Source organism: Vicugna pacos, chromosome 7, assembly GCF_048564905.1.
Source record: "Vicugna pacos chromosome 7, VicPac4, whole genome shotgun sequence".
NCBI classification, from domain to species: Eukaryota; Metazoa; Chordata; class Mammalia; order Artiodactyla; family Camelidae; genus Vicugna; species Vicugna pacos.
The window spans coordinates 83,710,472-83,723,351 of NC_132993.1; the positions used below are offsets into that span (position 1 = coordinate 83,710,472).

Below are 12,880 nucleotides of genomic sequence, written 5' to 3' on the forward strand. Positions count from 1 at the left end.
GGAACTGCAGGATTTATGGCCACTCACACGGGACCAGACCCAGAGATGGAAGCCAAGAGGCAAAGCCCCCTGGCAGTTCTGAGGTGACTGACTTAGGGACCAGATCCTTGCCGCTGTTGGTTTTGCATCCCTTTCTTCTTCCAAGGCACTAGTAATGTCAGCATTTCCGAAAGATGCCCAGCACCCCAGAAGTCCTCTGGGCACAGGTCAACAGGTCAAGTACAATATAAACACTGGGACTCCAGGCAGCATGTTTTACAGTATCTTTACTACGGACAACTCATAAACTGTCAGGTGTCTTCACAGAAGGTAGGCATATTCTCAAAGCTATCTTGTATGAACAGGGAAATTTTTGTGTGCCCAAATTCTCTCTCTCCTCTAAGGACTAAACCTCGGCACTTTAAGCACTGGGGTGGGGGCATGTGGCTTTCTGTGTAAAAAAATTGTCTTTTTATGTATAGATGAAAATGTACACTGCAAAAACTTCAACTTGTGGTTGGCAGGGCCTAGGTTGGAGACAGGGAGTTGACTCCAAAAAGGCAAGTGGGGTTTACAATAGTCAAGACATGGAAACAACCTAAATGTCCGTGGACAGATGACTGGATAAAGAAGTTGTGGAGGGGAGGGTATAGCTCAAGTGGTGGAGCACATGCTTGACCTGCACGAGGTCCCAGGTTCAATCCCCAGTACCTTGTCCAAATAGAAATAAATGAATAAATCTAATTAACACCCCTCATAAAAAAAAAAACCAAAACATATGCTTTGATATCCTAAGTGAAGTAAGCCAGAAAGAGAAAGAAAAATACCATATGATATCACTTATATCTGGAATCTAAAAAAAAAGACACCAAATGAACTTATTTACAAAATAGAAATAGACTCACAGACACAGAAAACAAACGTATAGTTACCACAGAGGAAAGGGGGGTGGGAAGGGATAAATTCGGAATTTGAGATCTGCAGATTCTACCCACTATATATAGAATAGATAAACATCAAGTTTCTACTATATAGTACAGAGAACTATATTCAATATCTTATAGTAATCTATAATGAAAAAGAATATGAAAAGAAATATACATATGTATATGGATGACTGAAACTTTGTACTGTACACCAGAAACTGACATATTGTAACTAACTATACTTCAATAAAAAATAATATAAAAAAAAAAAGAAGCATGTGGAAACTGGGCTGAAGGAGCTTGCTGTCTTGACTGTGATAGCGCTTACAAGACTGCACTTGTCAAAGTCATAGACTATTCCTAAAAGAGTGAATTGTATTGTTACACAAACTACACATCAGATAAAAAAAAAACTGAACTGTATACAAGGAATAACTTACAACAAGAATACATATGTAAAATATATGCATAAGTGTGTAGTATCTTGTTTCATTTTTTTCCCAGTGCCTATGTTGAATGCATTTAAATTAAACAGGCATGTAACTTGCCTGTAGAATGAGAGAAGGTAGCCATCACCACTACCTAATACTGGGCAGAACCACCAGCAAACGGGTAACAAGCAGGAGTATCAGAAATTAACCATCTCAGACTGGATTCTAGGAAACTGGTTTTTGCACGTGCAAAAAATGCTTCTGTGTGGTCACCTAAAGGATAATTATCTTAAGTTATTTAATTAACAGAACCACAGAGCTACAGTTTACAGGATGAACGATTCTGAGCACTGACTGGAGGGACCTGGGGTACCATGAAGGCACTGCATTTCAGATGGAACTAAACAGATCTGGGTCACAACTTCCTGTTTTGTTCATGGAAAACCAGTTAAGTATCTGACGGCCGAGAAGGTTCAGTTCTTCGAAGTGTTGATCCTGCAGCAGCAGCCTAAGGTTTCCTGGAACCCATCTTCAGTCTATACTTACACCAGGTTAGCGAAACTAATGTTGATGCTAACCCAGAACACAACTCACCGGTCCAAGAATAGAAAACGGAGTCTCTTACACAGACAACAAGGCAGCTATTCTAATCTATGACTCAGGGATCAAAAACAAATCCCCTATTTTAATAAAGTTTTTAGAAATTACAGAATGAACACACAAAAAATTAGGAAACTATATTCAATAGCTTGTAATAATCTATAATGAAAAAGAATATGAAAAAGAACATATATATGTATTACTGAATCACCATGCTATACTAACAGAACACTGTAAATCAACTATACTTCAATTAAAAAAAGAGAAAAAATACAAAAAAATTAGTAAAACAAAATATTTGCTCCTTGTAGAAAAATCAGGAAATATAGTAAGAGGCAATGATGACAATGAAAAGCACAATTTCGCCACTCTGGGATAACCACTGTTAATAGCGCAATTCCTTCCAGGCTCTTCCTCTCCACATGCGGTTATCCCCCTCCCTTGAACAACGTGGTGCGGTTGGGGCACCCGCCCTCCACACAGTCGAGCTTGGACTTTAAGACTCCGCAGTCTTGCCCCAACCCATCTTCATAAAATTTACTTTCCCCTACTCCACATTTTATGTCACTCCGAGTTCACTTTCCTTCAATTAACTAGGAATTACATTCAAAGAGCTTCCAAAACAGGTCAGAGGGAGAGCATGAGGCAAGGGAAGAACAGAAGGGAGGCTCAGGCAGACAAGGGACAAGGGGGGAGAGGTGACGCAGAAGAGGGCAGGGAACGGGCCCATCAGAGAGGGGAGACGGCAGATCTGCCTGAAGCCAGCACCGGCCAGGTGCACAGTGCTGCCCCTCAGATGGTGCCACGGCTCATACACAGGAAGGCAGCAGCTCTCCTCATCTGGGAGCAGGCAGGGCAGCACCAGGAAGCTTAACTCCTGAGGAACGAGGACAAGGATGACACAGGGCTCGACTCAAGCCCTGCCACTCATGAGCTGCGTGACCCCTGGCTCATTCGATAATCAATCAATAGCCTCCGAGGACGGCGCTGCTGTTACCACCTTCGCATTACAAGAAAACTGAGCCCCGGAAGGGTGACACTGCTTGCCCAAGGTAACACACTGACTAAGTGGCAGGCTCTCAGGAGACTCCGGGTCCACAGTCCCCTATCCAGACAACCTCTTCAGGCGCACATTAGGCCAAGGGACCGAGGGCCGCTGTCCCAGCAGGGAAACAACAGAGTCAGGACCCCGAGGTGAAGCCTGCACACAGACAGGTGGTCTCAGGAGCAAGCAGAGCCCCATGAGCCCAGGCCCCTAACTCTGGCTTCAGCGCTTTACTGGCTGACTGACCGTAGGCGGAGTATCAGCTGACCTCGCAGAGAGAAAAAGGAAGGCTGAAGCCAACCGACCTCCCAAAGTACTGCAAGGGCATCTGCAGACAGGAAGCGCTGCAGGAGCGCTGGGACAGAGTCAGGGCGCTCCCAAGAGAGGACCACTCATGGACAAACCCAACCACCAGATGTCAGGCAAGAAGGAAGCTGCAAAGTAGAAATTCTTACTTGGGAAGAGCTGGCACTTCCCTCGGGGCTTCAGCAGCACCAGCGTCTGCTCCCGGCGGCTCGGCCTCCTCTGCGCCGCGGGCTTCCTCCCGCGCAGAGCCCCGTGGGCCTGGAGGCTCCTGCGGCCCGCCCGTGTCTGCAGCGGAGTTGATCTCCACCTCCTGAACCGGGGCCGGGACCGGCTCCTGCTCAGCCGTGGCAGCTGCCACAGCCGCGGCCTCTTCTTCCCTTCTCCTGATTTTCTCCTCCAGCTCTTTTCTCCTCTTCTCATCATCCTGACGGGCCATGTGGTCAAAGGTTTTGAATACCTAAAATCAAACAGCAACCCAGCGATGAGTTCGTCTGCCCAGTACAGGACCACATGTTCTGTTGAAACACAGCACAATCTGGTAAGTAGAGAATGGAAAGGCAGTAGTTTAAAAAAAAGGTTCCCATTAGCAAAACGGAAATGTACTTCAACTTCACCAAGAGCTGCTATGAAAACAATCTTTAACAGGGGAGTTCCAAAATCTACAAAAGTGAAACCTTTACAAGCCAAGGCTCATGGTATTTACACGCCTAGGAGCCCAACGTTCAAGTCTAAAGGATGCATCACGAAACGGTCTCACCTGTCATTACTTTTACAGCCTCAGACAGTCTTGTCCGAAACACAAAGAACATACTGTCCTGGTACTGAGAGCTGTGAAGACACCAGCAACTCAGATGCAAGAGGGAAGATGTGAATTAGCTGAATTTCAACCCACAAAATACAAGCCAGCTTACTGGACTACTGCTACCTTCCCACACTGCGTGGGCTGAGGGAAGGTGTGGGTCTTAGAAAGCTTGGGAATTGAACAAACATCCACGATGTGCCTACAATGTGCACAGAACACAAAAAACCCAAGTGACAGCTCCCACCCTTGAAGAACTCAAAATTCTGGTGCGTGGATCAGCCACTCATCTTTCTTGGGACACAGCTGCACCCATTAAATCGCTGAGACGCTCTATCTGAAGAGTGCACAAGAAAATGGCATTTCATACGCATCATTCAAGGGTACACATAACCCTGAAGCTGTCAGGGCAGACCCCCACGTGACAACTGACAGGAGAGGCTATGATAAATACGTGTGATGCCGTCAGCATGACGGTGCAAATGAGCATTTTTGGTGCAAGAAAGCTAAGGAAGTTTCTTAGAAGCAGGGGCTCTGAATCAGACCTTGAATGAAAGGCACATCTTCCAGAGGGAACTACAGGACGAAATGTCATGGCTCCAAGAGGCAGGGTCACCAAGAACACCTCCAAAAGTTGCTGGAGACAGGGAAGCTGGGAGTAGACAGACCCTTACACTGAATCCAGCAACCATACTCCTTGGTATTTACCCAAAGGAGTTGAAAAACATATGTCCACACAAAAAACCTGTACATAGATGTTTACAGCAACTTTGTTCATAACTGCCAAACCATGGAGGCAACCGAGACATCCCTCAGTAAGTGAATGGATAAACAAACTGTGGTACATCCAGACAACAGAGTATTATTCAGCAATAAAAAGAAATGAGCTATCAAGCCATGAAAAGACATGGAAGAACTTCAAACGCAGATTACTAAGTAAAATTAGCCAACGTGAAAAGGCTACATAGTGTATGATTCTAACGATACGACATGACATTCTGGAAAAGGCAGAATTTTAGACAATAAAAAGACTTGCTTGAGGGTTGTGGGATGGGAAGAATGAACAGGTGGAGCACACAGCACTTCTAAGGGCAGTGAAAATATTCTTGTGATACCATAATGATGGATACATGTCATTATATATTTGTCCAAACCCCATGAAATGAACAACTCTAAGTGAACCCTAGCAGGGAGGGTGTAGCTCAATGGTAGTGTGTGTTTAGCATGCAGGAGGTCCTGGGTTCAATCCTCACTACCTCCACTAAAAACAAATAAACAAACCCTAAAGTAAACTATGGGTTTAGCTGACTATGATGTGTCAATGTAACTTCACCAACTGTAACAAATGTGCCACTCCGGTGGGGGATGTTTTAATGGGGAGGCGGTGGGGGTGGAAGGGCAGGGGGGATATGGGAAATCTCTGTATCTTCCTGTCAATTTTGCCCTGAACCTAAAACTGCTCTAAAAAATACTCTTAATAAAATAAAAAATAAAAATGTTTTGAAGTGTGTAGGAGTCAGTTTCCAAAGGGCTAAATAAAATACAGTGTGCACTGAGCCGGAAGACAGAACAAAAGGAGAACGCTGACTTACTGAGCTATTATGCCAAATGTTTCTACATTCTCTCAAACCCCCCATGAAAATGCTGTGAGGAAGAAAGCACCCAATTTCAGAGCTAAGGGAAAACTAAGCTCAGAGAGGACAGCTTGCCCAAGGTCCTGCCAGGGAAAGAAGAAAATAAAAACGTATACAGGAAGCACTGAACACTGAAAGGAGAGGGAGGCAGTGGAAGGTAAGTAAAACTCTAAGGCTGAAAACTGGAACCATCCCCAAGTCTACCTGTTCAGAGAACCTGAGCCCCTGACTCCGTGTCTAGCAGCCTGGACACCACGCCCTCCCTGCCTCAAAACCGTTCATCCCCCTGATGTCCCAGATCTTCATCTTAACTCCAGAAAAAAAGCAACAGCAAGGGCTGTCTCCAAACACCTGGACCTCCCTTGGCCCCTGGGTCTCATATTCCTCACCGCTGTGTGGCACCCTCGGCCTTGGCTTACTCAGTGCTCCCGTCGCAATTAACCTGTCACCTGTTTTACCTCTCATATCACCACTGACCTCAGCACTCAATCTAGAATCCTGGATTGTGGAGCTGGAAGAGATGCCCATGACCTTCAATCAACCTTCTCAACTGACAGAGAGGAGAGTCATTCTCCCAAGGTTTCACAGCCAGCTCAGTGAGGAACAGAGCCAGCTTTCCTGATTCTCGTGGCAGGACTTCTACTAAGCCGGCTTCTTAAACTGGACTCCAGGATAAACACAGAGTAACTGAAATAAACAAAACGTCACTCTAGATTTACTGTTTTCTTAAGACATACTAATATATCATGGAGTGAAATGCAATCTTCACATGCATCTTTCCTGCTGAGGACCCTGAAAGCTGTACATGCAGGCCATGCAAGCCCTTAGAATAAGGAGGAAAAAGTGTGAGGCTTAAACCTCACCAACAGCCCACACCCCAAAGTATCAGGGGAGAAATTTCATATGGAGCACCCCAACACTCCCATCCAAACCCCCTTTCCCTGAGTTCTGAAGAGACCTCAAGCACTCGACTTGAGGTCTTATGTCAGCAAGTCAGGGTGGAGAAGAAAACCCCTAAAAGGCAGACAAGCAGGGGTGGATGTCAGGAGACCACACACCACCACTGAGAAGTAACACTGTGCTGCCCCAAGTCACTCAATCTGACTCACTATCTTAACGTCTCACCAACAAACCTCCTGCCCAATTCTAAACTCACCTTTACAAGCCTCCTGCCAAATGCCTCTGTAAATAAACGAACAGCTCCCCAGGATTTACCCTGACCAAACCAACCAAAATACGTGCTCTTCTAAAGTTCCTCAGGCAATGCTAGCGATTGCAAACCACTTCCAGAAAACCCCACCTTTTTAACCATCTGCTAGAAACTGTCCCCCTTGGCTTCTGTGAAACATACTGCCCTACTCACTGCCCTCCATCCATTCCACTCACAGTCACTTGTTTCTCCCATCCTTTCACTGGGATCCTTCCCCAAAGGGCTATACTCCACCTTCGGCTCCCCTCTCTCCTTCAAACTACTCAGATTCCTCTACCTCCCACAAGATCCAGTTCCACAATTCAACAGCTCGTGGGCAGGGACTTCTACCTGCAATATCAAATTCAACTTGTCTAAAATTAAGTTTCCTCCCCTAAACTCAGGTGACAGTTTAGTGAATGCAGTATCATTTTTCTAGTCACCCCAGGTTGGATCACCTGTGGCTTGTCTCAACCCTCCCTCTGCCCTGCTCTCCCATTTCCACTTTACTAAACCCTCCACCAAGTCTTAACCTTTAAGAGTCTGGAACATAGTAGGTGTCTTATACACTATTATCAGATAAATGAATTACCTCTGTCAGCTCATCTGTAGAACAAGAGAAGAGATCTAACTTTCAGGTTGTATTAGGAGTATAACAGCCTAGAATGTAAAATACCTAACACAACTAGTAAATGTTCCTTTCTCCTCATCTTTTCTGCAAAAGATCACCCTGGACAAAAGAGTTCCCACCCTACACTGGACTGGTTAAATAACAGAACAGAAAGACCTGGAATCTCAGAAAAGTGAAGTTTTGAGTTCAAGCTCTATGACTACGTTTCATCAAATCATCTAACCTTGCTGAACTGTCACTTTCATCTGCCACATAAAAATTCAACCTTATCTATTTCACGGAGTCTTCCATGAAAACATTACACTGCCACAAAGGCCAGCTAAAGCCCATCTCTGACATGCAGTTCTCTGATCACTCAAATGGCAGTTCACCACTGAAAGGATGAGAAAGAGCCTTAAGTTTTTAAATTAAATACCAAGTCCACCCCTCATTTTACCATATTATCTTCAGGAGTTACTCAAACACCCTAAGCTTTTGTTTTTTCACACAGGCACTGAGGAAAATATCTGACCAACCTGAAGCTTGTAGCAAGACTTCCTAAGATTAACACCTGAAATCACTTTACATACTGTAAAGTGCTACAGAACCGTGGGAGGTATTACAGGCATTTTTAATTTCTCAGATTCCCCAAAGCTTGACTGAGTACCTACCTTCACTCCATCAAAGTCCCACCTCGCCTACAAAACTTTTCTTGATTTCCAAACCATCATTTGTACTCCTCTCCTTCCAATGGGCTGTCACATAATTGACCTTGCACAATTCTCTGTTACTCTGTTTTATCCCTTTAACTAGAACATAAGCGTCCCAAGGAGTGAGACGATTATTTAACCATTCACATTACCAGTGCATCTCCAACGCCTGTGGCAGTTGAGAGTGTAAATACATTCAGTATTTTTTGCTTATTACATTCCAAGCACCCAACCGACTTCAGTGAATAAGTGTTAACAGCATCTCAAACGTACAATAAACTTAAGCTAGGATGTGCAGATATATGCTCAAATGTAAACTTAGTAAGTACTACTATGACTGTCTTTGACCTGAGAAGTCACATTTCAAACAAGGGGGCCACACCCATCAATCACCGTCCAGTCTTCCTAGTTCTGGGGTGTGCAGGCCTTCATTGCTGCCGCCGCCTTCTCCCGTCCAGCCTGCACTGCTGTCATTCCCTGACCGGCAGGTCCTGACACCTGCACTGCCGAGCGCTGACCGGGGCCCTGAGTGTCGATGTACTACTTCTGATACCCAAATGCACCCTTTGCCGAATCCGGCTGCTTGAGAATTGGTCCCTCTCCCGCAGGAGGGTAACCTGATATGCGACCAGCGTCTTGGCTGAAGCTGCGGCCCCAGGAGGCGGGTCCGGGGAAGCTGCAGAGGATGAACTGGTGGCCGGGAGCGGAGGGAGTGAGGGGCTCGCGGGAGTCGGGGGCTAGCGGGGTAGGCTTACGGGGGCCGGGGCTCCCACAGCCTCCCCACATCCCACTCTGAGACCACCCCCCGCCCGCCGCGCGTTACCTGCAGCACCAGCGCCTGCGCAGCCCCCGGCGGGAAGCCCATGCGGTCCGACGGGTGGCGCAGCAGGCGGTAGAAGTCCGTCTTGCGGTAGAGGAAGCCAAACAGCACGCGCAGAAAGTCCTGGACGTTGCCCACGTGCTGCAGGATGCCCAGCAGGGCCTGGTCGTACAGCTCCGCTGCCCCGGGCTCCATGGCGTCGCCGGCCGGAGAGAAGCTCAATCACTGCGGGCGCGGCCCGGACGCCGGCCTACGGCCACTTCCGGCGCGCTGTACTAACGGCTCCGGCCTCTAGCGCGCCCGTGAACTTCCGGTCCGCGGTCGTTCGGCCCCGCGGTGGGGCTGGGTCCCACTGCGCTTGAGCGGACTTGCCCCGGCCCCGGCCCCGGCCCGGTCCCCACCGCCCCTCTGGCTTCCCGGAGCAGTCTCACTAAGTAGCCAACGTGGGCCCCAAAATGGGCTACTAGGTGCAAGAGGACCCGGGGCTACAGGGCTGAGAGCGCCTAGTGGCCCTGTTGGAGACGGGCGGAAGAGGTGCAGCGCGGGCAGCGTCACGTGATCCCCGGTGCGGTCACGTGATCGGTAGGCGGCGTTCCCGAATGGGTGTCCCGAGCCTCAGGTTACCGGCGGGACAGCGAGAGCCTTTTGCTAGTGCGTCAGCAGAGGATAATGCGAGCATGCGAGTCGTTTGTGTCCTGTTAATAAAGGAGCTGTGGGTGAAAGGCAAGGGCACGTGCATAAATAAAAGAAGAAAACAATGTCAAGTGAGTGCATGCGCGAATATTAAATGGAAAGAGCTAAGTGCAGAATAGAGAACGTGGTATCCCAGCCCGTGAAATACACGTATGTGTGTGTAGTATATACATGTGTATGCAATATATATATATATATACATACATACACACAGCATGTATAAGTGTCCCAAGTATCTGTGAAAGTATAATCTTACAGAAGCTAAAAACATAACACTCATACAAATATATAATGAACACAAGTCAAAGATTTATATAATTTAATTAACAAAGTAACCGGTGATGAAGCTACTTCAGAGAAGCTTTTGGAGGAAGTGGGTATTTATAAACATTATGAGAAAACAGAATAAGATTGCTAGGCTTTATATAAAGCTGGCTGGTGTCCTACAAAATGATATAGATTATCTTTTCTAGTGGTTAGAAATATTTGCATCTCTACTGGCCTAATAGCTACAAGTTAACATATAACTTCATAGTATGTGGGCTGTAATGAATTGTAAACTCAGATAAATTTCCCTAGAGCAGTGGTTTTGAAACTTTTTGAGCTTAAGACCTATTTACATCCTTAAAATTTGTTGAAGATTTCAGAGTCTTCAATATTTTATGTGGATTTGATTTATCAATAGTTACCATATTAGAAATTAAAACAATTTTTAAAATCTTTACTTATGCATTTTAATAACCATAAAAACATATTACATGTTAACATATTTTTATGAATAGTGTTCTTCAAAGCAATAAAAGTTTATGAGAAGCATAGCATCCTTTTAAATTTTTGCAAATCTCTACTGTGTAGTTTAATTGAAGACAGCAAGATTCTCACATCTGCTGCATTCAGTGCATTGCAGTATGTTCTTTTTAGAAAATATTTTATTTATTCATTATTTTATTTTGGTGGGGGTGGGGGAGGTAATTAGGTTTATTTCTAGAGAAGGTACTGGGGATTGAATCCAGGACCTGTGCATGCTAAGCATGCACTCTACCACTTGAGCTATATCCTCCCCCACAATATATTCTTTTGATTGAAGTATATGAAGAAACTCAGTCTCACACAAATAGTAGTTCAATTGTCTTTTCAAATAAATGTGAGTATTATTTGAAGCTATACCAAAATTTGGCAGGTTGTAGTTTCTCAAAGGTTAGTTGCAATATGGAATCTGGAACCATACCAATGAACATTTCCTACTTTGTCACATTAATAGCCATTGGTCTGTCCTATACTTTGAATAGATCTTTGTTGGTTCACAAACTAGCGCCCACGCACACAGGGCAAGGAAAGTCCGAAGAAAGAGACAGACCACTTCATATTGGTAGGTAGCAGGGTTGCTGCTATGTAAGTAAGCAAGGGAAGTTACATAAGAGGTTGTCCCGGGCAGCCACAGACCAGTAGATCTCCTTGCTCACCTGCCAGAATCTTAGAAGTTTATATAGAACCCCAAACTGGGTTCAGTCATGTGCACCAGCAGATGATCTCAACAACACCTTATTCTCTCAAGGCTGTATCCCTAAAAACAGTTCCCACTGTAGGAATTTAGGCAGAGCTTACATTCCATGGACAGGGGAAGTGGTGACAAGTCTCCCATTGCCTGAGTCCAGCTCATGACCCAGGGTCGTGTTCTCTTGCCTCCCCCAAAAATCTTTAACATGCATGATATTGTAACACCAGAATAGAATGAAGAATGTGGCACAAGAATCTAACAGTATTACAAATGTACAAAACAGACTCTGAAAGGGATGGTAGAAAAAAATGCTGACCTAAGTAATTTGGAAATGAATGGCATTGGAAAGACGAAAGGCAAAAGGAACTGCACATAGACATTAAATCTAAAGTTGTTTTTCACAGTGGTATGGGTTATTATTTCTGAGAATACTACATATGTATAGTGGAAAGGAATAATTAAGTAAACAGTGAGGGTGGTAGAGCCAGGCTTCTCATTGTTGGCCTGGGAGGTTACCAATAAGCAAGAGAGGAGTCTAGAGTGACTTGTGTGGTTATGGGTTAGAGCTGGAGGTATCAGCATAAACTCTTGTTTAGTTTAATATAGATACAGATGGCTACATATAGAAATATTTATACAAATGTGTATATACATGGGTCGGTATACACACATATATACATGCATATATTTGCTTACTCTCTCAGCTGAGAGGACCTAGAAGCAACAATGCTCCAGCAGCAACACACACATTGAGCACCCAGATCCTGCTTTCTCATCCTACCTAGAATAAAAGGGCTAGAAGTTCTTGAAGAAATGGCTGACTCTAGGACCAGGGCAGAAATATACAAGTTGAGCCTGGGACATCTTGGGGTGCCAGCAAGAAGGAAGTGCTCAAAAACGGAAAAACCCCACAATGATGGGAGTACGACAAAAAGACATAGGAGCCAATTGAAAGAGCTCCCAGTGGCCAAAATGGAACAATTTAATCCACAAAATAAAGTAGTGTTATATTAGAACCCAAATTACAAAATGAATATTCATGAGTTGATACTGATACATATATACATACACATAATACCAAATAAATAAATAAATGGAGGGGAATAGACAATTTTCCTGTTCAGAATTCCAAGTAACATAAGTATACACTCCACCCTCCAGGAAGTAGAGCATAACTCCGCACTGCCTAAGTGTGAGCCGTGCCTAACAACTTCCCTCCAAAGAGCGCAGCATGGAAACAGGTGCGAGGTAACTGTACAGAGGAGACGCCGGACAGACACAACCTCAGCCAGGTGATCAGGGTCAACCTCACAGCGATGAGTCACGGCGATAGCACACGCCCCTGACGTGATGTGCTGAGAACGGTGCTCCACCTCTGGTGGCCCTGCCCAAAACCCATCGCCCTAGTCTAACCAGAAGAAAAGTGCCAGACAAACCCCATTGGAAGGACAGTCTGCAAAATGCCTGACCAGTCCTCAAAACTAGCCAGGTCATCAAAAACAAGGCAAAGAAAAGTCTGACAGACTGTCACAGCCCAGAGGAGCCTAAGTAGACATAACGATTGAATGCTGTGTCCTGGATGGGACCCCCACACAGATAAAGGAATAAAGGATAGACACTAGATAAAAACTAAGGAAATC

The 12,880-nt window shown here is 45.3% G+C and overlaps 1 protein-coding gene across 2 annotated transcripts in view; it reads right to left on the bottom strand.

Moving 5' to 3' along the window:
• The window catches only part of NUDCD3 (NudC domain containing 3), an 89,372-nt gene extending 79,849 nt beyond the window's left edge, over positions 1–9,523 (bottom strand). The window contains exons 1-2 of one of the 2 annotated variants that reach the window (XM_072965275.1): positions 9,053–9,523; positions 3,437–3,744 (exon numbers count right to left, since the gene is read on the bottom strand). In XM_072965275.1, the coding sequence (XP_072821376.1) occupies positions 3,437–3,744; positions 9,053–9,244 (500 nt within the window). In that variant the 5' untranslated portion in view covers positions 9,245–9,523. The remainder of the gene's footprint in view (positions 1–3,436; positions 3,745–9,052) is intronic. The other variant, XM_031679819.2, reaches the window with a different exon arrangement.
• Between the last annotated feature and the right edge of the window lie 3,357 nt (positions 9,524–12,880).